General features: G+C 47.5%; 6 protein-coding genes across 7 annotated transcripts; 3 read left to right on the top strand and 3 right to left on the bottom strand.

The window, feature by feature from the left end:
• Window positions 1–856: 856 nt before the first annotated feature.
• SPPG_00449 (uncharacterized protein) lies at window positions 857–4,190 on the top strand (the record flags this gene model as incomplete). The annotated part of the gene is made up of 10 exons (XM_016748775.1): window positions 857–1,132; window positions 1,212–1,378; window positions 1,440–1,547; window positions 1,615–1,680; window positions 1,747–1,901; window positions 1,966–2,360; window positions 2,425–3,034; window positions 3,105–3,244; window positions 3,315–3,795; window positions 3,859–4,190. 10 exons carry the CDS (start codon window positions 857–859, stop codon window positions 4,188–4,190), a joined length of 2,730 nt encoding a protein of 909 aa, XP_016612784.1.
• Window positions 4,191–4,442: 252 nt separating this feature from the next.
• SPPG_08850 (uncharacterized protein) lies at window positions 4,443–7,752 on the bottom strand. The gene is made up of 5 exons (XM_016756990.1): window positions 7,549–7,752; window positions 7,235–7,471; window positions 7,064–7,169; window positions 5,247–6,997; window positions 4,443–5,094 (listed from the first exon to the last, which is right to left on the bottom strand). Exons 1-5 carry the CDS (start codon window positions 7,723–7,725, stop codon window positions 4,741–4,743), a joined length of 2,625 nt encoding a protein of 874 aa, XP_016612783.1. The 5' UTR covers window positions 7,726–7,752; the 3' UTR covers window positions 4,443–4,740.
• Window positions 7,753–7,891: 139 nt separating this feature from the next.
• On the bottom strand, window positions 7,892–9,163 carry SPPG_00446 (uncharacterized protein). The gene is made up of 3 exons (XM_016748774.1): window positions 8,791–9,163; window positions 8,258–8,723; window positions 7,892–8,190 (listed from the first exon to the last, which is right to left on the bottom strand). The coding sequence occupies exons 1-3, from the start codon at window positions 9,052–9,054 to the stop codon at window positions 8,027–8,029; spliced, it is 894 nt and encodes a 297-aa protein (XP_016612782.1). The 5' UTR covers window positions 9,055–9,163; the 3' UTR covers window positions 7,892–8,026.
• Window positions 9,164–9,287: 124 nt separating this feature from the next.
• Window positions 9,288–13,239, top strand: SPPG_00445 (uncharacterized protein). The gene is made up of 15 exons (XM_016748773.1): window positions 9,288–9,525; window positions 9,629–9,955; window positions 10,029–10,483; window positions 10,551–10,963; window positions 11,024–11,097; window positions 11,169–11,318; window positions 11,377–11,429; window positions 11,490–11,586; window positions 11,661–11,930; window positions 11,999–12,163; window positions 12,224–12,422; window positions 12,497–12,668; window positions 12,731–12,846; window positions 12,911–12,969; window positions 13,032–13,239. Exons 1-15 carry the CDS (start codon window positions 9,427–9,429, stop codon window positions 13,134–13,136), a joined length of 2,754 nt encoding a protein of 917 aa, XP_016612781.1. The 5' UTR covers window positions 9,288–9,426; the 3' UTR covers window positions 13,137–13,239.
• Window positions 13,240–13,470: 231 nt separating this feature from the next.
• On the top strand, window positions 13,471–15,893 carry SPPG_00444 (dihydropteroate synthase). Its single transcript, XM_016748772.1, has 3 exons — window positions 13,471–14,549; window positions 14,610–14,821; window positions 14,892–15,893. Exons 1-3 carry the CDS (start codon window positions 13,479–13,481, stop codon window positions 15,853–15,855), a joined length of 2,247 nt encoding a protein of 748 aa, XP_016612780.1. The 5' UTR covers window positions 13,471–13,478; the 3' UTR covers window positions 15,856–15,893.
• A 1,958-nt stretch (window positions 15,894–17,851) lies between these two features.
• Window positions 17,852–23,388, bottom strand: SPPG_00443 (the record flags this gene model as incomplete). Of its 2 annotated transcripts, none has more annotated exons than XM_016748771.1 (28): window positions 17,852–18,312; window positions 18,379–18,536; window positions 18,591–18,735; window positions 18,788–18,894; window positions 18,954–19,134; window positions 19,196–19,332; window positions 19,395–19,473; window positions 19,534–19,679; window positions 19,737–19,832; window positions 19,896–19,947; window positions 20,008–20,112; window positions 20,166–20,281; window positions 20,336–20,467; window positions 20,525–20,707; window positions 20,769–20,901; window positions 20,963–21,108; window positions 21,163–21,285; window positions 21,350–21,486; window positions 21,561–21,648; window positions 21,713–21,795; window positions 21,849–21,954; window positions 22,027–22,193; window positions 22,251–22,438; window positions 22,504–22,635; window positions 22,692–22,848; window positions 22,907–23,059; window positions 23,119–23,271; window positions 23,339–23,388. In XM_016748771.1, coding segments are annotated over 28 exons (3,820 nt in total), but the record flags the coding sequence as incomplete, so codon positions are not given. The 2 variants fall into 2 exon arrangements, with proteins under 2 accessions (XP_016612779.1, XP_016612778.1); XM_016748770.1 differs by having other exon boundaries at window positions 22,907–23,056.
• Between the last annotated feature and the right edge of the window lie 241 nt (window positions 23,389–23,629).

The following is a 23,629-nucleotide window of genomic DNA, read 5'->3' as shown; positions in this document are numbered from 1 at the left end:
CAGCGCCTCATAGAATTATGACTGGAATAATTGTAGTTTCTAAATTGATGAATCAGGAATTCACATCCGCATGCTGTTATTCTTACACTTTTATTGCTACCAACTAAAATATGCCTCGTCTAATGCAGGCAATCATGTGCAGCTAGTAGTTTGCTCGCAACACGTTGAATTAGGGGTTACGTAACCACATGTGGCTTAGCTGCCGATCGTGGATTTGACAGCTTTGGTGTCGTTTGGTCATGTCAACCCATTCCAAAGAGATGGCAAAAGTGGGTTTGTTCTTGTGAGCACAATGGTCAAGTAAGAGGGCATTCCATCGTAAATGGGTGGTCGAAGAGTACTGCTGAGATGGCGGTCAGCGTACTGCTGTAGGGCAACAGCAACATTTAGAACACTTTTTCTTGTGTGCACGACCGCGTTTTTGACAGCTTGTCTGTTGAGCGCGTGCCGAGTAGGGCATTGCTTCCAAGATACTCATAATTGATCATAAGAAAAGTATGGTTTCAGACCGATCGTAAAAAGCCCTGAAAAAGCCCACCAAAAAGGCATATTGAAGAACAAAAAAGCCAATGGTCTCAGGTCCATCGAAAAGAAACGCAAAAAGGAGGTCTCAGACTGATCGTTTAAGCCACCCCATGAGTCATTTGAAGTTATGCTCCGAATTGTCAAAAGCTTATTTTGACGGATTATAAAAGGAGGGGACCTTTTCGATCCCCCCCGCTTTTTTCCTTGTGCTCGTATATGGATTTTTTTGTTCTTTTTGGTCTTTCACACTCTTTGTTCAACCAACTCTCCACTTTTACTCAACACACATTCCTTTTTTTTGTTGTGAACCCCATTTACCACATCGCTTGTCATGACAGCCCGTCCGCCCTCCACTGCACGTCCACCTACCGGTGCGCCCATCACCACCGTCGCCTTCCCCAAGCGTCCCGGGTTTGGTTCCGTCGGCAAGCCCATCTCCATCATTGCCAACCACTGGCCTACCCTCTCGACGCCTACGAAGCCTGTCTACCAGTATGACGTCGAGATCAAGCCTGCGGCCAGCATTCTCATTAACCGCAAAGTGTTCAACTTGGTGGTTGCGGCTGAGGAGAACCGAGAGTACTTTACTCCCAGGTCTCGTATGATTGTAAGTTCTTGTAGTTATTCATTTCATTTATGGATTAGGATACTGACCGCTTCTTCCTTTCCTTCTTTTTTTGTTCAAGGTTTTTGACGGTAGAAAGATTGCCTACGCACCGGAGAAGCTCAACCTCGGGACCGCTGAAGCCGTCATGCTCTCGACAATTCTCCCAGAAGAAGACAATGGTCCTGAACGTCGTACCAGTCCCCCTCCGCGAGCGCCTAGGGAAGAAGGCCCCCCTCCGCGTGAAAGGTGAGTTCCACGTCAGTTCTGCTTTACTTTTTACTTTGCTTGTATTGACTTTTCTTTACAGCAAGTTTACAGTGGCCATCAAGTTTGCGGTGACGGTCGACATGACACGACTCGTTAATTTCCTTGAAGGCAGAGTTCCGTCCATTCAAACGCCGCAGGATGCTCTCAAGTAAAGTGACACTCGTACCTTTTCATTTTTTTTACGACGGTATCTCACCTTTCTATTTTGATTGCAGCGTGTTTGATGTGATTCTTCGTCACCATGCCTCAAAGATTCCGGGATGTGTACCTTCTGGACGCGGGTATGTAGTCGATTGGCTTTCTTTAATATTGCAACGAGATCACTCATAGGCATTTGTTTACTGTAGGTGGTACCTCCAGAACCTCTTTTCTCGGAGCCCTCAAGATCGCTACCTCGGCGGCGGCGCGGAAGCATGGAACGGATGCAAGCTCTCGATGCGGCCCGGACAGCAAAAAATGTTCTTGAATGCGGACCTCAGTACGACGGCCTTTTTGGCACCTGGTAAGCCCATCTCGTATGTTGTATTATCATCTCATCGTTTTGTTACTCACTCTTCTATTCGCAGGTCCGCTCATTGAAGTCTCCAAGCGTATCCTCGAAACGACCGATCAAACCTTCCAACGCGAACTCCATGAAGGAGATATCCGTCGCCTCCAACGCTCTCTCAGGAACTTCCAAGTCAAAACCACACACCGCGCGACTGGTCGCAAAAAGTACCGTATCTCCGAGATCTCCATCACGCCGGCCTCACGCACCATGTTCGACTATGAAGGCGAAGGCACCCGTCGCAAGATTAGCGTTCAAGGATATTTTGAACAGGTGTATGGGATTCGTCTTCGATACCCGCATCTTCCGTGCGTCGTAACGGGGCAGCGGGACAGGAGAATCTACTTGCCGATGGAGGTTTGTGAGATTCCGCCGGGTCAGAGGATCATCAGGAAGTTGGATGAGAAACAGACGGTACGTTCTTTTCACTTGGTGTTTTTCATTGATATCATGGACTCACACTTCTCTTTATATCTAGTCTCGAATGATCAGCATCGCGCAGCAGCGCCCTACGGATCGTCTGAACAGGACCTCCGACGCGATCAATCAGCTCGTCGGAACCGTGCGCGAAGGAACTGACTACCGGGACAATGAATACCTCCGTGCTTTTGATCTTCGCGTAGGCCGCCAACCTAGCATCCTTCAAGCCCGCCTCCTCGACACACCCACCATCTCCTACCACCCCAAGTCCCGCGAGAAGGAAGTCACACCCCGCGACGGCACCTGGAACCTTCGTGACAAGATGGTTGCGTTCGGCAAGACTCTTTCTTCCTGGGCGGTCCTCGTTTTCGCTCCCTCCGAACGAGTTCGCAACGACGCTGTCGATAAATTTGTTCGTCAACTCGTCTCAACATGCAAGAACACGGGGCTTCAGATCACCGAAGAAAAACCGCCCCTCCGATACGGATCTGACAACAATATTGAAAATAACCTCAAAGCGGCGTTCATGGATGCGGGTCAAGGATGCAGGAAGAAGCCACAGATGATTTTGGTCGTGTTGCCGGATACCAATCCTCGTCGGTACGCAGAGATCAAGAGAGTGTCGGATACGGTCATTGGTATTATTACCCAGTGTGTTCAGTCTCGACGTATGTGCTTTGTTGTTGCTGTTTTATCCTTGTCTTTTGTGTTTCTAACCGTTGCTTTGTTTATTATTAGATGTGTTCAAGGCAAACGTTCAATATTGCGCCAACCTCTGCCTCAAAATGAACGTGAAACTCGGCGGCTTCAATTCCTTCCTTTCTGCAAAGCAGCTCAACTTTATTTCCGAGACGGAGACGATTGTCATTGGTGCTGATGTGAGTATATGCTTTTCCGTTGTTTGTACACTTCCTTTTGGACCTTTAGTAACTGGTTGTTTTTTTTCAGATAACTCATCCCGGACCTGGTGAAGGTGAATCAAGGCCCTCGATTGCCGCCATGGTAGGCTCCCTCGACGCCCAATGCTCCCGTTTCGCTGCGACGCTCCGCATCCAACGTTCTCCAGCGGGTACCCGCCGTAACGACATTATCCAAGACGTCTACGGTATGACCACAGAACTCTTGCGCGCCTTTTACCGCACCACGAACCGCAAACCCGCTCGCATCGTCTTTTACCGCGACGGCGCCTCAGAAGGTCAATTCAACGAGATTCGTCAAACGGAGATTGCGGCTGTCAAGCGTGCCTGTACCGATATCGAAAAACTCTCTGGAAGTGGGAAAGAGTATAACCCGCCCATTAGCTTTATTGTTGTCACCAAGCGGCATCATACGAGGTTCTTTCCTAAACGCGGTGAAGATGCGGATCGGTCTGGGAATTGTAGACCCGGCACGGTGGTGGATAAGACCATTACCCATCCGAGTGACTATGGTATGTTTTCGTATTCATTGTTTTTTTGTTTATGATACTTTACTAACTGATTATTCATTGTAGACTTTTTGCTCAACTCCCACCCGGGGCTCCAAGGCACCTCCCGCTCAGCTCACTACCACGTCCTCCACGACGAAAACAAACTCTCACCAGACACACTCCACCAAATGACCTACAAACTCTGTTACCTCTACGCACGCAGCACACGCGCCGTCTCGGTCTGTCCACCCATTTATTACGCGGATCTCGTTGCTGCGAGGGCCAGGTTCCATTTCAAGGGGATGGAGTGGAGTGAGGAGAGTAGTGGGACGGCCGGGAGTGAGGCGGCTAGGGCTTGGGATGAACGGTTTGCTAGGGTGAGGGATGACTTGAAGCAGGTCATGTACTATATGTGAGATCTGGGGTTGGCATTTTTTGCAGTTGTTTTTGCATCGGGGTTTTTTTGTGGCATGTTTGCTTGTTTGTTTTTATCTTGCGGGAGGAATGAACCTTTGCTGATCTGATAGGTGTTTTTGGCATATTTTGCATTTTTTTGTCTTGTTTTACCTTGCGGGAGGAATGAACCTTTGCTGATTTTGTATTGTTGTCATTGGCTTGAGTGGGCAGTATCGCCCCTCTGCGGTTGTAGATAGATTTACATAGGTATCTGTCTTTTGCAAATATATCATGTGTATCGTGTATCTCTACTGTCTCTTTCCAATGTTTGCACTTCATAATGTTTTTGACCTTGATTATAATGTCTACGTGTACAATTCATTCTTGTGAAATTCCAAGTCAAACCCTAGGCACTATTTTGTGCGGTAAGTAATACACCAACATTGAGTATGTTAATTCCGAGCACCCGTTTCTACACACATTTAATTCCACCTCCACACAATGCCATCGCTATAAAAACCATACTAGAAAAAACTCACAAAAATACATACAAAAAAAGAATCCCCCTCACTAGCGTCTCTTGAATTTCGATTTCGATTTAAACGCCTTGACAGATCTCACTTTTCCCAATTTCTTTGGTTCCTTCTTCTTTTGAACAGGTTCCTGTTTCGTCACAGTCTTTTTGGGAGTTTTCTTTTTACTTACTCCCATCTCACTGTCAAACCCTCCTTCCCGTCGTTTAGTAGAGGGTTTAGGCACAAAAGTGCGAGGTTCAGGAACAGCAGCCAATTTCTGGGGGCGGGCTTGTTTTTTGACGGAGCGGGCGACACGGGCTTGCGTTGCGAGTTGTTTTGCGTCTTCTTCGCGGGCGAGTTTGGTGCGTTTCTTTTTGCGGGAGAGACCGGAGAGGGAGGTTCGTTTTGGCTGTGAGGAGTTGTATGTTAGTATATTGGGGTTGTGTTGAAAGAGTTCTCAGATCTCCAAGGTGTAAATTGTCTTTTTTTTCCGACATGATGTTGGTCGGAGGTCTTTGGTGATCATCATTGAACACACACACAAGGGACAGGCAAACTCACCGCATCATCATCAAATTGTGAAGCGGCTTTTCGTTTTTTACTGACAGGTTCCTCGCTGTCGATTCCAAAATCTGCATGATGTTTCGCAAGGCCAAGCTCCTTTGCTTGCGCCTTTTCTTTTTCAGTCTGGAACCACGTTCGAGCAGGTCGACTCTTGATCTCCGCTTCATGCTCCATAATATTCTGCGCTTTGGAAATTTCCATCTCGGCTTTACGCATCTCTTTTTCTTCTTTCTCTTCCGCGTAGATTTCTTTTACGGTGTCTTTGAATTTCTCAATGCGTCGCTCGTATTTTTGGACAACTTGAGATGGGACGATGCGGTGCTTGACTTCATCTCGAGAGTTTTTAACGGCCATTTTAAGGACGTTTCTGTCGGCTTCTCCGACAAGACTGACGGCTCGACCGCCTGCGCCGCCACGGGCTGTTCGTCCAATACGGTGAACGTACTGGGCATAGTTTCTTGGCATGTCGTAGTTGATGACAGTTTTGATACCGGCAATATCGAGACCACGAGACGCCAGATCTGTCGCAAGTAAAAAGTCGACCTGCTTGTCACGGAATTGCTCCAAAGCTTCCAGACGCTGCAGTTGCGTCAAGTTACCGTGGAGTTCGGCGGCCTTCAGTCCTAGCAGCCCAAACACGATTTTCATGTGATGGGCTGCCGCTTTGCTACGGAAAAAGACAATGGTTTCTGATGTATATGTTCGTATACAGAGGGCGGCAAGAATGGCAGGTCGACTCTCTTCACGGTGTGCACGCACACGAATAAATTCTTGCACGAGACGATTTGCAATGGACGTGGTGCTATCTACAAAGAGTCTTACAGGTCGGTTGAGAGACAACTTGATCAAATCATCAACATTGTCCGTCATGGTCGCAGAGAACAACATAGTTTGTCGGCTCTTGGGGGTATTCTTGATAATCTCGTTCAACTCATCTGCAAAACCATCTTCAAGCATCCGGTCGGCTTCATCCATGATCAAAATCTCGACACTGTCCAGATTAAATGACCGCGAGTTGCGGATGTGGTCAATGAGTCGACCGGGCGTCGCAATCACCACGTCAGGTCGCGCCCTCAGTTCCACCTCCTGGGTCTTGGTTGACAAACCACCCACACAAAGACAAAACTGAATATCAGAAAATTTCGCTAGGTTGACCGCGACAGAGTGACATTGTACACCCAATTCACGCGTTGGAACTAGAATGAGGACGCGGGTCGTGGCAACGTTTTTCGGACGGAACAAAAGACGTTCCAAGACGGGAATAATGAACGCTGCAGTCTTTCCAGATCCTGTTACGGCTGAACCGCAGATATCTTTGCCTTGCAGAGCAATAGGAATGGTACGGGCTTGAATGGCTGTGGGCTTGACAAATCCCATGGCGGCGATGCCTTTGAGAATGGGCCGGGAGAGTCGCATGCTCGTAAAGGCCTCAGTAGTCGATTCCTCAGCTTCAGGAGCGGGTGCAAAGTATTCTGCCTTTTTCTTTTCCTGTACAATGTCGTCGGGCTCGTCATCATCATCCTCTTCATCGTCACTGTCGCGATGCCGATGTTGGGTGGTGACAACTTCGTCGTCCTGCTCTCCCTCACTCTCATCGTCATCAGTACCATCATCAAACATCTCCTCTCCTTCTGCGTTCTCGTCTACTGAGTCGTCATCTAGCGAGTCGCTGGCAATCACTCCTTCCTCATCGTCAGCAACCTCTTCGTCGTCTGACCCGTCATCCATGAAGTCATTATCCGCCTCTTCTAAACATGGATAAGCTTAGTCTTCGCAGCCCACTTGTGTGTTATCAATAATAAGTGTGGTCCAACCTTGGCTCTCACCGTCCGCCAAAAGCTTCTTCTTAGTATCAGCGGCACGGTTCACTTTCGCCCGTCTTCGTTCAATCTTTTCATCAACAGTGGTTGAAATTGTATCCTATTCAAACACAAATGCGTCAATCAGCTATCATCTCACTGACATGCAAAGCAGCAAAGTCCAACCTTCATTTGCTGCTTGATGGCAGCTTTGACAGAGGTGAAATCCCAAGGATGTGATGGTCCTACAAGATTCAGTCCACCATCGGCGTCAAAAGAGAAATCAGGATTCAATTCCAAGTCATCCGGCTTCTTGTCGGTGGATTGCTGAGACTTTGGTGGAGGTTGGGTGGTCGTTGGTGCGTCATTCTCTTTTGACTTTGTCTTTTTCGCCTTTTTCTCCTTTTTACCTGGTTTCGCCGTCTGCCATCACCATCATCGTGAGTTTAACCGTTACTATCGATATAGTGGGATAGTCCACACTACAGATACTTGCCTACCTGAGCGGTTTGCTTTTGTCCAGGGTTATCTGCCTTATATTTGGTGATCTCTGCTCCATGCGGGGCGAAATCCTCTTCATCTTCTTCTTCGTCTACCACAGGGACCTCGTCGTCGTCCTCAATTGTGGAGATGCGGAGAGGGTCAAAGGGCCCGTCAAACTGAAGTTTGACACCCATGTTGTGTGTAGATGGGTTGGCTTTCAGCGGAGTTTATCCTTATGGTGGTGGAAACCAAAAAAAATTCAAGGGGAGCGAGACCTGATCACGTGCATAAACTCGTCGATCAGAGGTCAGATCAAAATGGCGGGAAGATATTTGTTCAGCACGGACTTTAAGCATCAAATGTTGAGCAGATTAATCTATTCGTTGTAGGATATGGCTCTCGTAAAGAGAATAAAAAGTGAATACTAAAGTAACGAATTAAAAAACGCTAATCTAAGATTACTTTTTAAGCATAAAAATAGTCAAAGGAGACAATCTAGTGGTTGGTCAACTGAAGGGGAGGGCAGGCGTTGGCCGCTTGTTGCGACTGACAGTATTGGACACGTTGACCATTCGTGCCAAGGTTAACAGCAAACAAATTGGCAATGGCGGCTGCCGCAGTGTCAACAACAATCTTCTGGAGAGGATTGAATTGCATCACTTCAAGAAGAATTGGGGGTGTTAATCAATATAGATTGTGACCATTGTAGGGTTGCATGCTACTTACGCTTGCCATTCTGCCAAGCATTTTCGCGCCAGCCGGTGATCAATTCCAGGAGGGCGGCTCCGAGGATGGGGTTGGTCTGGAGCGGGTTGCCAGAGTAACGACACACAATCTGCGTGTTTACGGGCTCTGCAGTTTCCTGCAGAATGTCGTTAATTCGGTTGTAGTCGGGTTTGTGGTCGTTCTTCATTTTCAAGTCGTTCACGACATACGCAAGATCGCGATTGATGTGGGCATTCATGCCAAGAAACAGATCTTGCTCCGCAAGGGTCTTCTGAGCTTCGGCATTGCTGAAGGCAGTCTTCCACGCCTGAGGAACTTGACTGCGGTTCCCATTGTGCCAGTTATCAATGGCGGTGAGGTAGTAATTCGCAAAAGTACGAGTAAATGTGACCATGTCCTCATTGAAATCAAAGTAATTGTTGGCAACGTGAGATGCAACAGAGTCGGTCATAAACAAATAAGTAAGCTATAACCCATGATGCATTTTTATTAAGTAATTCCAAGCATGTGCATATGCCAATATGGGGTCTTACCGCAAACACGGCATCTGGATCGCAGGCCGCGTCCAGAGCCTGCCAGCGTTGATGCATGTTATCGCGCAACGCCCAAAGGGATTGGATGCCGGCCGCGGTAGCGGGACTCGGCGACGCGGACGCGCCGATGGCGCCACTATAGACACTGGGGCATGAGAAGGATGTACCTTGGGGTACGCAAGGGTTCGCAGGCAAGATGGACACGGCCAATGATGGCGCGGCGAGGAAGCCAAGCGACAGTGCAATAGGAAGACCCAATTTCATTTTTTTCGCTGAATTTCGTGCTAAAAAAGTAGGGGGAAAAATGAGGAAGCCCTACCTTTTTATAAAGCCCAGGAGTAGAAGAAAATGTCAGAACGCGTGGAAGATGCGGAGGTTCCGCTGTTTGGCCAAAATGTGTGATAAACAACGCGCGTAAGCATCGTTCTACGATCACGTGCAGCCTGTGCCACATTATCATGGCTTTCTTGTCGTCAAGGCTGGGCAGCAGCCGTCATCGGCTCACGGACTATTCACGATCGCATCAAAGCATCTGTGCCGAGTGTATCGCTCCACCGAATTTACGCCACGGTGCGTACACAGCTCCCCCTTACGACCCCGAGTTGGATAGCATTTGCCTAGTAGAAAGTAGATACGATGACCTGGCAACCGCGCGCGGAGGACCTGCATATACTTGTGCAGCTGTTAAAGGACTCGACTGCTAGCGATAATGTAGTGCAGCGCGACGTCCGGCAGGTGAGGAACTGGCAGAAATTTGAAACTCCAAAACAGAATTATATAACTCGTTGCCAAAATCACTTACAATGATCCGTACTCCACAACTGATTATTTTCTAAAGAAACTAGAATCGTTTACGAGAGTTCCCGAATATCCTAATTACCTTGCCTGCATCATGGCCATGTCCGAGCTGGAACCTTCGACGAGAGCCATTGCTGGCCTTACGTTGAAAAACTATGTTCGATTACACATTGAAATAATGCAACCGCAAAGTGTGGCGTACATGAAGGAATGTGTGATCCGAGTGGTTTCTGACCCGCAGGAACCTGTTCGGGCTGCGGCTGGATCTATCATTACAACAGTCTTATCCCAAGATTTGCGTAGATGGCCTGAAGTGCTCCAGGTCCTTATGGAGTTAATCGATCGGCCGGAGCCTCATGTAGTGGAGGTATGGGATGCCGGAATGGGTAAATGGATAAATGTGATCACAATACTGAATTCGGTCACGTTCTGCTTTGTAGGGAGCATTTGGTGCGCTCCAAAAAATATGCGAGGACTCTGCACAGCAGTTGGAAGAATTCCAATCGCAAGCGTTGAGCTTTATGATACAAAAATTTATTCAGCATTTTGCTAATCCGAATCCCAAAGTGCGCGCTTCCGCCATCCAGTGTGTGAATCAGTTTGTACTGATGCACTCGCAAGGGTTGATTGTCAACATGGAACCCTACGTCCAAGGACTTTATGCCCGTGCAAGCGACCCCCACCCCACCGTCCGTAAACATGTATGTCAGGCACTCGTGATGATACTTGAAGTATACCCCGAAGCGCTCGTCCCCCAGCTAGAGGACGTGGTGAACTTTATGTTATATTGTACACAAGGGGAAGACGACGAAGTGGCATTAGAAGCGTGCGAGTTCTGGCTTTCCTTTGCAGAGCAGGATCGGATGAAGGATCATCTAGAACCCTTCTTGCCAAGGTACATAATGTCATCATGATACTAATTTCGTGGACGATCGGTTGACCCGCGTTGCGTTTACCCCCAGAATTGTTCCTGTGCTGTTGAAGGGCATGGTATATTCAGAGGAAGATATCGCTATACTTGCAGATGAGGGCGAAGATGCTGCTGTCCCTGATAGTGCGCAGGACATAAAACCGCGCCATCACAAAGCTCGGACCCACGCGTTGGATCATGAGGGAACTCCTGGTGCAGGGCAAGCTCAATCGGCTGGGAATGAGGACTCGGACGATGAGGATGAAAGCGACTTTGATGATGAGGACGACGTGTATACCGAATGGAATCTCCGAAAATGCTCCGCTGCAGCTATGGATGTTATGGCCACAGTGTTTGAGAACGATCTTCTTGTCCACTTACTGCCCCGATTGAAAGAAGAATTGTTTCACCCCGATTGGGAGCATCGGGAGTGTGGCATTTTGGCGCTGGGCGCGATTGCTGAAGGTGCGTCTGCTATGCAAACAATTTGTGAACGCGAGCTTTCGTATGACGGTTACGGTATAGGATGTCTTCCGGGTATGATGCAACACTTGCCACAGTTGGTTCCGCATATGATCATTTGCTTGTCGGACGCACAGGTTAGTATGCATCCAGAATGACTTGATGCTTGAATTACATGGTCTTAATCAGGGACGTGCTTTCCATCCAGCCACTCGTGCGTGCAATCACATGCTGGACTTTGGGTCGTTACGCAGGTTGGACAGTACATCCTCCAGCAGTGTGGGCTCGTCAGTATTGCGGCACGGAAGCGCAGTTGCAGCTGCACAGGGAAAACTACTTTCGGCCATTGGTTCTAACGGTATGACTGGCATGTATATGTATTCCGCAAGTAATGAATTTGCTAATGAATTGCACAGCTTCTTCAAACGGTGCTGGATAATAACAAGCGTGTACAGGAAGCCGCGTGCAGGTGTGCACGGGGGTGAGCTCATCTTTGTTAGACTTGGTAATTAATTAATCTTATGAATAGTGCGCTAGCCACCGTGGAGGAAGAGGCCATGATGGAGTTGATTCCATATCTAGAGCCGGTCCTTTCGACACTAGCTTTGGCATTCCAAAAATACCAGGTAGGTGTAGGTCACCATCAAAACCAAGTGCGCCAATGGACTGAAACAATTTACTGTACTCGACGATCAACCAGCACAAGAATCTGCTCATCTTGTACGATGCAGTGGGAACCCTAGCAGACTCAGTCGGATCAGCGTTGAGCGAGGATCGATACATCAACGTTCTCATGCAACCTCTTGTTCGCAAGTGGCAATTGATTGATGACATGGATCGAGGAATATTCCCCCTCTTTGAATGTATGTCTTCCGTTGCCACCGCGCTCGGGGGCAAGTTCGCGCCATTTGCAACCGAGGTGTGGCAGCGATGCTTGCGAATCATTCAAGCCACTCTTCAGCTACTTCAGGTGCTGATCACTCTTAAGTTATTGCCGTCCATTGGCTGGGTTTTGACGAAACCGTTTTCTGTGGACAGAGTCACGCTCAACACCCTGATGCAATTGAAGCACCAGATAAGGACTTCATTGTAGTCTCATTGGATCTGCTGAGCGGAGTGGCTCAGGGAATGAACACGCTAGTTGAGCCGCTTGTACCGCAATTGCAACCACCTGTGCTGTCTTTACTGCCCATCTGCATGAAGGTATGTAATATGGCTCAACAGGTGAGGACGCGTCGACACACTCATCTTTGGCTATTTCAGGATCCCAGTCCCGAAGTGCGTCAGAGCGCATACGCTTTACTGGGAGATTTGGCAATATCCGCCTTTGCCCATCTGAAGCCATATCTCAACCAGTACCTACCAGAGCTGATAGGCCAGTTGAGCCCACCCATTGATCAAACTCGCGTGTCGGTAGTGAATAACGCGGTTTGGGCGGTTGGGGAGATTTCTCTGAAATACGGTACGCAATGATACGTCTTGGAGCACGTGGTTGGACTAAATAATGCTTACGGAGCTAAACAATTCAACTTACAGACAGAGAAATGCAACCTTGGGTGCACCCGCTATTGGAGCGCTTGATTCCTCTTCTAACTAATCCACAAACACCAAAAGCTATTCTGGAGAATGCTGCCATTACGATAGGCCGCTTGGGCTATGTCTGCCCAGATCTGGTGGCGCCACATCTTCAGACCTTTATTCAACCCTGGTGGGTTCAAGAGGGAAGAGAGCGTGCCACTCTTTTCCTGACATATCATACCTTGTTCATAGGTGCGAAAACCTCCGTCTTATTCGAGATAATTTGGAGAAGGAGAGCGCGTTCCAAGGCATGTGTCGGATGATTGAACTGAATCCGAACGGTGTCATGGACAAGTTCGCCTACTTCTGTGAGTACTATCTCGAAATTGCAGACGTTAAGATAAGGGGCTAATGTTTTGTACCGTCATACAGGCGATGCTGTTGCTCAATGGAACAGAGTGTCACCTGAGCTGAATAAGACATTTGAGAAGGTATGGATACTTACACCAGTTCTTTTGTAGTTCGACCTTTGTGATGACCTCCTTTCCATTAGATTCTGCATGGGTTCAAGAACGGATGGGGGGAATCGTGGAATCAAATTGTCAAAGACTTCCCCGTCTTTGTGAAGCAAAGGTTAGCGGAGCGATACGCATTGTGAGATCAAGAAATGATTCCATGTACTTTCAATGGTGTTGAGGGGCTTTCAATAGGAAGTTTGTACATTATCATAGGAACTGGTTACTTGATGGCCGTCAATTTTGGTGCGCTTGACACTACGATCTATGTAGTTCGGCAAATGTCTCGGTACTGATGATGCAGTGTCAGCAAATAGTTCTACCAGTTGCTATTTCACTTGGACGCAACTGGTTGGACATGAACGCTATCATAGCGTTAAACTACACGCCGAGCTAGTGTGGATCTCCAGAATCGCTGTTGCTATGGGTACAACCTGCCCTAGACGCGAACCCCAAACACTGGGCATTGGTTTTCCAACACTGACATGGACAAGATCATAGTGCGCAAGCTCAACGTTCGGAATATCATAGGCGTAGACTCATGGGAACGTTCGAAGCGCCAGCCATTGAATATAGACCTTACGGTGCACCAGGACATTAATTCATCCGGTGAAAGTGATCTTCTCTCGCATACTATTAGCTATGGGACAGTTGCAAAGGCTGTCCAAGCGTTCTCAGAAAAAACATCCTACCGGTCTGTCGAAGCTCTCGCCAGTGGCATTGCCCGGATTTGTGTGCAAGAATGCGGTGCAGAGTGCGTAACAGTTCGAGTGGAGAAACCGCGTGCCCTCCTTCACGCCGCGTGTGCAGGAGTGGAAATAACTCGGTCGAGGCGGGATATCGAACTGATGGAGTCATTGAAAGCATCTGGTGCGAGGAGGCAATCGCTCTCGGCAGAGGACATTGCTGGCGAGGATCAGATTTTTATCCAAGATCTGACGCTAAATACCATCATCGGGGTCAATCCTTGGGAGCGCGAAGAACGCCAGCGAGTTATCCTGACCCTTGTCATACATCTCCAATTCAATCCTCTTCTCCTCATTGAAGATCATGTACCCAAGGTACACAATTACAGGACAATAACACGGACTGTTAGTCAGTATGTAGAACAAACGGATTATAAAACAGTTGAAGCACTGGCGACATCCGTCGCAAAACTGATGATCGAACAGTGTCATGTACCCAAAGTCACCATTCGAGTCGAGAAGCCGAGCGCGATTGTGTTTGCCGCGGCGGCTGGAGTTGAAATAACCAGAGATCGGGCGTTTTTTGGTTTGAAAGAGCCCTCCAGCGGCTCGCAAGAAGTATCACCCACCTCTGGTGGCCCAACCAGCAGAGGCACAAGAGGGCTTGATGTTCATCAGGACAGCCGTCTATCTCACACAGTACTGCTGGCTATTGGATCAAATCTCGGCAACCGTGCCCAAAACATTGAAGGGGCGCTGTGCAGACTGGAGGGTTCACCAGCAATCCAAATCGTGGATACTTCCTTTTTGTATGAAACCACTCCCATGTATGTAGCAGACCAGCCAAACTTCTTGAATGCGGCAGTCAAGGTAAGGTTATATGACATCGCAAGAAGTCGGTCTAGGGTTGACACATGGGGAACATCATAGGTACGAACAAGCTTGGAACCAGAGGCACTACTAGGATTCCTCAAGGGCATCGAAAGTGAAATGGGTCGCGATTTTGATGGGCAACGTTTTGGTCCTCGTCCCATAGATCTCGATATTCTCTGCTACGATTACCTGGAAATGAGCAATGAAACACTCACGATTCCCCATCCTCGGATTAAGGAACGCGAGTTTGTGTTGCGACCGCTGTGCGAGTAAGTACCCGTATATCCTTCTTCAATGACTCGTAAGGTTATTGATGCAAACACTTTGCCTTCATCCTAGCATTGCGCCGGACATGGAGATCCCTGGCCTTTTCCGTACAGCGTCTCAGCTACTTGCGCTCCTTGGCCACTCAGAGCAAGCTGCCGATCATCACATCCACAAAGTTATCCCTCTCGGTTCCGGACAAATTTGGAACTGGTCAAAACGAACTTACATAATGGGCATCCTCAATGTCACACCAGACAGTTTCAGTGATGGGGGAGAACATTTCTCGATTGATGCTGCAACAGAGTACGCTCTCACCATGGTTAACGACGGCGCGGATATAATTGATATAGGAGGCATGTCGACCCGCCCGAACGCCGACGAAATTACGGAAGAGGAGGAACTGAAGAGGGTAATTCCCGTTATAGAGGCAATTAGAAAACGTAACCAGACTATTCCCATATCTGTGGACACGTACCGAGCCTCTGTCGCCAAAGCTGCGGTTGAAGCCGGGGCAGATCTGATTAACGATGTGACTGGCGCCTCATCTGACCCAGCCATGCTCACTACCATGGCGAACTCCAAAGCACCTGTTTGCCTAATGCATATGCGGGGAACACCCAAAACAATGACAAAGCTCACAAACTACGAAAATGACGACGTAATACAAGAGATTCGTCGCGTCTTGGGTACCACCGTGTCCAAAGCAGTTGCGAAAGGAGTTCGGCGATGGAACATCATTGTGGATCCTGGAATAGGATTTGCAAAGAATGCTGACCAAAACTTCGATATTTTACGGGGGCTTAGGGATATGGTGAAACCAAAATCAGAACTTGCAGGTTTCCCAACCCTTGTCGGGCCCTCTCGAAAAGGTTTCCTTGGACACGCCTTAAAGGCGGACGACCCGAAGAACCGTGTGTGGGGCACGGCCGCTGCTTGTTCGGCTGCTGTTGCTGGCGGCGCAAACGTTTTAAGGGTACATGATGTGAAGGAGATGAAGGATGTAATAGTCATTGCAGATAGATGCTTCCGCAAATAAAATATACAGTGGCTGATGGCTGCTGACATTGCACGCTACGTCAGACGTAGGAATTATGTAATATTCGGGTTTTCAACGTCAAGGTCCGCAGGAATCAACACTCTACATCAAATCTTGCAATGATTAATGATACTCTCTCGCCAATATGTCCGCGAACGACCATTCGATCAATCGATCGATCAAATCTCCTCAGCAATTTGGAATGTTAACAGATAATGTTTTTGATCTCAAACATGCTTAAGCATTACGTAACTGTCGATTGGATGCAAATTTTACATGTTAAATCTGATGAGGAAATCCTTAACTTTGCATGATGCAGTGATTATCCTGACTAGTCCGCAGCATCGAGTATGCCCAACCCGGGTTGACAGGAAGATCATCTGTGATGACAGGAGCGTTCATGAAGGGCTGAAGTTGAGGCCATATTATACTACTGCAACTAATCCCAGTCTATTATTGATATTTCCCGAGACAGCGAGAGATCAATCGCAGATGCAACTGTAGCAAAAGCTACAGTACCAGAGATTGATTTCAATTTATTTTGCCCAGAGTTACTGGTTTGAAAATCACATATATATGTATTTAAGTCAATGGTCACAATGGCAGCGTTGAATAAAATCAAACTTATCCAGTCCGTTTACCTGATACACTGTATCTGGGGCTGCTTCCCTTCTCCAGCATCTTATCCTTTGCGTCACGTATGTTCTTTAGAAGCTCCAAAACCAATAAATTCTGTGAGAAGATGGCAAGAACACTTTCTTGATAATTCAAGTGGTTTAATATACAATACGCTGGCTCACATGCTCATATCCGTATTACAGCTGCTTCGCTTAAGCGAGGCTGGTAAGCATGGAGCCCCGAGAGACCACAGGCCGCAGTACCCGGAAAGCAACCAGACAGAAAATAGTCCTTTCGAGGCCAACTCTTCAAAGCAAAAGATCCTCATTTTAAAACTTTATAACATATCTCGTAGCCCATGGGTTACTCACATTAGCACCCTAACGGCGAACTCTACAGAATAACCAGATGTCCCAAGTTTATGTTTGCATACGCGAACCGTGGTAGAATGGGCAAATCCTTGAGAGCAGACCCTTAGCTGGGAGACATCTTTACTGGGTGCCTATCTCCACACATGTTGATTGCTCTACGGTCATGACGAACATAATTATTCTTTACAGACATGTTTGGCAGTGGTCGCACGTCTTCTTCATCAACCATCATTAGAGGGAAGGTTTGGGGGGGGGGGGGGGGGGGGGGTGGTCGCAGCATGCAGTCGGGCTTTGTACCGCGGAAGGGAGGAAGAGGGGCGTGGAATGCACGATTTTGCCTCCGATACCGAGGACGACTCCAACGATGAAGAACCGGATAATCAGCGCGCGATACTCAGCATCATAGAGCCAGTGGACGATGAAATAGAGGAACTGCCATGTCCCTATGGGACATCCCCTTCTATGCTAAACGCAATGGTAGTACGATCATCGTAAAAACTGTTACGAAACTAAAAAGAGCAGAGAACAAGCTCACGATGTTGTTCGTTGCACCATGTGTCCATCTGATGACCTATGAGACAATTTGATTCCCCACCCCCATCACTCTTCTCTGCCTGAATGGAGTCCTTTGGACCGTTCATACTGGCAATCGCACATATACTCGCAAACTTCCAAGAAAAATGTGAGATCGGCGTTTAAGGTTGTACAACCATATGTGAGTCCGGCAACAAGATCATCGCGCATGTTGCTATCTCACAACATAGTGCAATGGAGCCGGACAACACTGTAAGTTCCTAATAAGCGTCAACGACCGTATATTTGGACGTGAAGCGGCCTCCGCGACTCGTGAAAGTTACAAGGAACTTCTTAAATGATATCTATGGCATCAGATCTGGCCGTTCTCACCAATTTGTTATCATCTTCTAGCGTAACACCAAAGCATCATTAGCATCATTCAAAGCGTTGACATTACCGGTTCTCTACACATTGTACAGTTAGATACGTTGGTACGCGACAGATGAACAAGTCTCACAAGAACAGGTCATCCTGCGTACTGTTCATTCAAATTTACAATTATAAAATTAAACATCCTTATCCCTATCATACAAACCCTTTCGTAACATGTTGCGGTTTGAGAGCAAGCCTCTCTCGCTTCCCACCTTCTCCATTTGACGCAGACCCTGCCGTAGCAGTCTCTCCCTTCGTTTCCCCGATATCTGCATCCTCACTCTGTGATTCCATCCTGTCGTCCCACGCTGGATCTTCCGCCCGAGCCTCTGGTGGTTCGATTTCCAGACGTCCCACCGCGTCCAGTTTGTCAAACCCGCTCTCAAGAAAGCTGACACGTTCAAATAGCTCATGTATGAACCGCCGCGCTGTGAGACGGAAGTGGTACACAGAGAGCATTCGAAGAACCTCTATGTACAGATCCACCTTGACAAAATAATCAGAATACTCGTGACGAAACCTTCGCCCCGAGAGAATGTTAGTCTATATGACAATGCAGAAGAGCAGAAGGGCACAAGACAGACACCTCGAAAGAGTTTTGGAGGCAGCGTTGGCCAAAATATGATTACTCATGTTACCGATGCATTTCAAGATTTCTCTCTCTGTTGGGTCAAACTCGTGTGGGCTGAAATTAGGCTTTGTTGAGTAGTCCGCCCAAGACCCCTTGTAGTTCCAATGTGGCATCTAAAACAATAGGTCAGCATTGTGATCCTGCTACACCCATTTTTAGTTACTTACTCTTAAAAACAATGCCTCGTTTTTGGGTACACACAACCCTTCTAGTTGCCCATGTGCTGGCATTACAGTCTCCCATCCCAAATCTTCCAAGATTTCCACGCCCTGCGCTGTTTTGGCTATCAATCCCAATATATAATAACAAGTCCTGAACTGCCATGAGTATCGACAATAAGCATATAAACAGCACATAGACATACCCTTTCAATGTAATGATCGGGGATGTTCGTGCGATGTTGACTATATGTTTAATGATATCTTCCTCCAGCAGGAAGGAAAGGCCCGTCTTCATAGCACCAATATTACCCTGTATGAAAGTTAGGTCCACCTTCCTTCGCAAGCGATTCTGAAAGCAGTAGGACATACCACTGCCCATAAAACGCCTTTTAACGGGAGTATGGACGCTGGCTCCACAGGACCCGTGCTTTTTAGCCTGATAAGGTCGGCGAAGGTTTTGAAATGACCTTTTCGTCTAAGCAAAGCGCTGCCTTCCGATGTTCGTGCTAGTTCCCCGTAGAAGTGGGGCGGTGCTTTACCGTCTGTCTCCCTAGCAACATTATTCAGACAGAGAAAGCTATCGTATGAAGGCAAAATGAGCGACGACGTACTGATTGTCTATGGCAAGCTCTTCGGCTGATCGAGCTGCGTCGAGGCCTGCCTCGACACCGTTCGAATGATTCATTGTAGAGGAGAGAGCACGAGCTAATGACAACTCCAAACGGATCACATAATGATTGTTGCCGTGCTAAATTATACGTACCACAATAAGTATAGGTCGCAATGCAACATCTATCAGTGAGCGTTAACCTCAAACCAATAATCCATCTCAGGCTCGATATAATTCAGCTGTTGTAGATAGTGGAATCCCACTGATGTAGATAGGAATCTTAAGGGGTATTAGAGATCAGCGGGTAAGTTATGTAACGTAGACCTTAATGGGGTTCACCTTAAGAGCAGCGGATTCCCCGCCTCCCCCAAATGATCCAGGCTTGGCCTCATGTTCACAACCGACTCGAGATTTCTTCGGTCATTGCACGCCAAATCAAGAACGGCAACCGCTTTTTCGCAGACCTCTAGCGATGGATCATACAGCTATCCACGCTTTGCCTTTAACATGTGCGCTGAATCAATCCTGCCACAAGCGCTTACCTGAGTTACTAGCAACTGTATGCCCCAGTCTGAGAAATCCTCGACGCCTTTCTGAAGAATGTTCCGCAGATGACATGTGGAAGCGAGTCGTACATGCTGCATGGAATATGTTTAGAGTTGAAAACATAAAACTCGTACAATCCTGGACTGGGTGCCAACCTTGTATCCTGAAGTCATAACTTTCGAAAGCAAAACGCGCGCATGGTTATCCCTGTAAGATCAGATAATTAACCGGCAGCTAGAGAATGGCATCCGACTAGGTTTATTGTACCGGCTATAATCCATGCTCAACACCACGGCCTTCACTAAATCATCTCGACTGCGCAATTCTGTTAAGCGATAGTACAAACTGAAGATTCGGAACCGTTCCAATAGTCTTTTTGCGGGGTCAATAACAATGGAATTGCATTGCAATGAAGGACATCTTACCGTATTCCTTCAATGGACTGCGTGAATATTCCCAGCAAGGTAAAATAGTCTCCCGTCAGTGTTTTTTCCATTCTTTCCTTGGAAAATATTGGCTCACTCTGTTGACTGGTGTGTATCTATCGACCTATAAAAGATGTGTATCACATAGCCAAACACCTGCAAAAACATACTGGATCTAGCTGTCCTAGGCATTCCGCGATCTCCGGCAGTAGCCGATTCTCTGCCAGATACCGAACACCCTCTTGGGTAGCCAAAAGGGTTTTCATCAGCTCACACCCAATGCGGATATATTTGGCGCTTCCCTGTACTTCGAAGGTCAAGACTCGTTGCAAATGTCGACAAAGATATGACGTCATCACCTTGCTCTTTTTTATGTCTGAAAACTGATGATTTGTCGGCCGATAGAAGGATAGGAGCCGCTTAACCACTTTGGTATTTTTTATCGCTTCGTCCAAGCGCTTGGGATTGAGGAACGGGCCTTGAATTAACTCCATAATAACGTCCCAGGTCCACTTGGTGTAGTCCTTTGATCCCAAAACTTTCTTCAAGGCATGGTGAATACAAATGTACCTCTAAATGGACAATCAATGCCTGCCCTTCTACCTCAAGCTCGCTCAACATATTCCGGAAGTGTATGTCATCAATCTGAATGCCCATGCGGATCTTCACATTTTCCACTTGCCGTGATCGTCCGCTCCGCAAAGAGTAATTACTACGACGATTGAGCCACCGCCTACTGCAGCGAAAATGAGCAACTGACATTCGATATTAACAAGAGGACGTTCCGACCAACATACTTCGGGAAAGAGTCATCTAGGGCATGCGGAAACAACTTCTCTTTGCTTTTGTGAAGCCCATCGATGTACGTCAAAGCTAAAGTGCCTTGATGTCGCTTCACTTCATCATCGAAGTCTGAGGCAATACGGAAAAGAGCGGGAAGCGACTGCGCTCACAATGAGGGGTCACATCAAACGATAGTTACAAGGTGCTGAAATACCTGAATTCTGGTACCATACGCTGTCGGCAGCAGTCGATGGCATAGTTCAAGAATTTCGCCAACGAGAATGGTCACCCTTGTGGTGATGTATTTATTATCGTGCTGGAGCAGTTCGACCAACGCCTACAATAAGAAGGGATCCCTTAGTTGATCTCAGGACAAGGAGCCCACCCACGGCATCCATCACCTCCAACAAGCCAGCATCAATAAGAATCATCAGGACGAAGCTAAGATAGTGGTCCACCAGGTTCTTTCGGTCGACATACAACGGCACAGAGATAAGATTCTCTGGAAGCAAGTCCTCATGCATTGGGTAGAAGTGTCCTACAAAGAGAGGCAAGCTAAATGAGCGCTCTGTTGACGTCCTAACCTGATGGCGCAAGTTGCGACAATCTTACCAAATCGACTCCTTGCAGAGACAAAATCAGGGTACCATTTGGGCACATCTATTTGAAATATATCAAAAAGCATTTCCAGAAGGATTTTCTGCGAAGAGCACGCCGCGTGAGAAAACCATATTGTAGATGCTGAAAGTGAAATGGTTGCTGACCCTATTTTCATCGTAAGGTAAACGTAGAGACTCCACTATAGATCTGATAGCGCGCTTGTCATCGAGACATAAATATATGATGCCTGCCAAGTGTATGTCAGGCTTTGACTATCCAATGCTGCATATTAGGACCAACCTGTCCACGATTTGAATAGTAAAGTCACAGCCCTAGCGCAAGCTGCTAGTTTCTCCTCGTTCGCCGGACCGCGACTGTACGCATCCGTGAATTGTGATATTATCATCTGAAGAGGAGACCGTGAGTATGCAGTCCGGAAAGCGCAAATCCTTCAAATTGACGAAAAAGTACTATCAACCTCAAGCTCAACAGACGGCCTCATATAGCAGCGCGTTTCTTCTGAGTCCAACATATAAAGGACTGTTCGCACGAGCGATCCTGTCAGCTCGCGCGGACCTTCTAGCAAGGCGTTAAATATTACTTTGGTTCCTCCCGATAACGCCAATAAGCCCATATTCCGTATCGCTGCATTCAAAGTTCAGTCAACAGCAAAAGGACAAATAATCTTACAATGCTTCTTACCCAGTTCACACAAAGTTTCCACGCATATAGTTCGGAACTTGTCATCTGGTTGCTCAGAAACAGCCACTAACATGCGGATGAGACTCTGAGGGATAAGCTCCGAGCCACCAGGTACGTCCAAAAATGCACGAATCAGTTTGAGAGACTGTTCCCGCTCTACGTCGTATCGCTGATCGCGTGTAAGAGCTCTAGAGAAGGATAAGCTGGCTCTCAATGGGTGCTCGCTGCTTGTCGCTTGCAATGGGGCCCATACCTCATTACAAATACGTCTATGTGAGCGTCAACGATCGCTCCAAGCATAATAATATCAGTTGCTATGTGCCTTAAAACTCGAAATGCACTGGCACGCATGTCCTTTGACTGATGCACCAAGCAGGTTCGCAAGCTGGATGGAAATTTTAATATCAATTATCCCACATAATGCATGAATGTCAATTAAACCTTTTGACGATATTATCCGCCGAAGCGTACGCACAGAGATCGTCCACACTTCTGCTGATTTTGAGGAGGTTGTTCATGGCCTCCATTCTCACTGCTGGATGCTCGGTTTGGTTGCTGATGCGGGTCAAAAGGTCACTGACCATTTGCGTATTAACCCCTAACAGAACAATAAACATTCGGTCTAAAGTTGCTCCCCCGCCGTGTATTTTCCGCACCTCGCAATACGTTTCCATCTGATCGTCGATCCAGACTATGCGTGCTATCTGTCACACGCTGTCTTTGATCATTCGAGTGACTTCGTACCTGACGTAACAGAAAGCTATCTGGGTCATCCGCAAACCGTTGCGTTGAATACCGGGTCTGAACTACTGGAATCAAGTCAGCAGAAGTTCAACAGCCTAGTGGCTTCAGGTTGGTCCAAACCCACCAGGTGCGTCTTGAATACTTTTGTACATATCAAGCTGCTGCTGCAACGCTGCAATTTTCTTCTTTGTTGCCGCCAGTTGCAACTCCACTTGTTCCCGACTTATCGTCGCCCCTTTCTGCCCGCTTTCAGATACTTGCAACATTGTTTCTGCACCTATTGATAGTATGACAAATGTTATGTATAAACATCCAATTATTCCTTTTCCAGACTCATTTTCTACCCGTTTTCAACTTCAACTCTATGTTCAGTTGTTCCTGCAGCTTGGCCATCTGTCGGGAAAACAAAATTTAACTGCGAATTCGCGCGACCATACTGGGAAGGAATACTTCACCATATATGGCTTCTCAGCCCTCAGCTTCTCGAGCTCGGCAGCATCTGTTGGGAGCTCCATGCTATCCTTCGACGATGGGTCGTGACTGGTCGTTGGGCGACCTGAAGATGTTTGAGGGTGCTAGCTAGCTTTGAGGTGCAAGCTAGTTTCGAGACGCGCTCGATCACGTGCTCAATGATG

This window comes from Spizellomyces punctatus (genome assembly GCF_000182565.1).
Source record: "Spizellomyces punctatus DAOM BR117 chromosome Unknown supercont1.1, whole genome shotgun sequence".
In the NCBI taxonomy this organism is placed as follows: domain Eukaryota; kingdom Fungi; phylum Chytridiomycota; class Chytridiomycetes; order Spizellomycetales; family Spizellomycetaceae; genus Spizellomyces; species Spizellomyces punctatus.
The sequence above is the reverse complement of the archived record's forward strand: the minus strand, read 5'-3'. Positions and strand labels throughout refer to the sequence as shown.

What these genes read in the sequence shown, in the direction of transcription:
- SPPG_08850 (XM_016756990.1), bottom strand. Translation starts at nt 7,725, where the DNA reads ATGGGTGTCAAACTTCAGTTTGACGGGCCCTTTGACCCTCTCCGCATC. An exon ending in CCATCAAGCAGCAAATGAAG is followed by an intron (nt 7,170 to 7,234) that starts GTTGGACTTTGC and finishes GTGTTTGAATAG; the next exon opens with GATACAATTTCAACCACTGT. An exon ending in CACAATTTGATGATGATGCG is followed by an intron (nt 5,095 to 5,246) that starts GTGAGTTTGCCT and finishes AACTCCTCACAG; the next exon opens with CCAAAACGAACCTCCCTCTC.
- SPPG_00446 (XM_016748774.1), bottom strand. Translation starts at nt 9,054, where the DNA reads ATGAAATTGGGTCTTCCTATTGCACTGTCGCTTGGCTTCCTCGCCGCG. An exon ending in ATCCAGATGCCGTGTTTGCG is followed by an intron (nt 8,724 to 8,790) that starts GTAAGACCCCAT and finishes CATGGGTTATAG; the next exon opens with CTTACTTATTTGTTTATGAC. An exon ending in TGCTTGGCAGAATGGCAAGC is followed by an intron (nt 8,191 to 8,257) that starts GTAAGTAGCATG and finishes TTCTTCTTGAAG; the next exon opens with TGATGCAATTCAATCCTCTC.
- SPPG_00445 (XM_016748773.1), top strand. Translation starts at nt 9,427, where the DNA reads ATGACCTGGCAACCGCGCGCGGAGGACCTGCATATACTTGTGCAGCTG. An exon ending in CGGAGCCTCATGTAGTGGAG is followed by an intron (nt 9,956 to 10,028) that starts GTATGGGATGCC and finishes TCTGCTTTGTAG; the next exon opens with GGAGCATTTGGTGCGCTCCA. An exon ending in GGACAAGTTCGCCTACTTCT is followed by an intron (nt 12,847 to 12,910) that starts GTGAGTACTATC and finishes ACCGTCATACAG; the next exon opens with GCGATGCTGTTGCTCAATGG.
- SPPG_00444 (XM_016748772.1), top strand. Translation starts at nt 13,479, where the DNA reads ATGGACAAGATCATAGTGCGCAAGCTCAACGTTCGGAATATCATAGGC. An exon ending in TCTTGAATGCGGCAGTCAAG is followed by an intron (nt 14,550 to 14,609) that starts GTAAGGTTATAT and finishes GGAACATCATAG; the next exon opens with GTACGAACAAGCTTGGAACC. An exon ending in GTGTTGCGACCGCTGTGCGA is followed by an intron (nt 14,822 to 14,891) that starts GTAAGTACCCGT and finishes CCTTCATCCTAG; the next exon opens with CATTGCGCCGGACATGGAGA.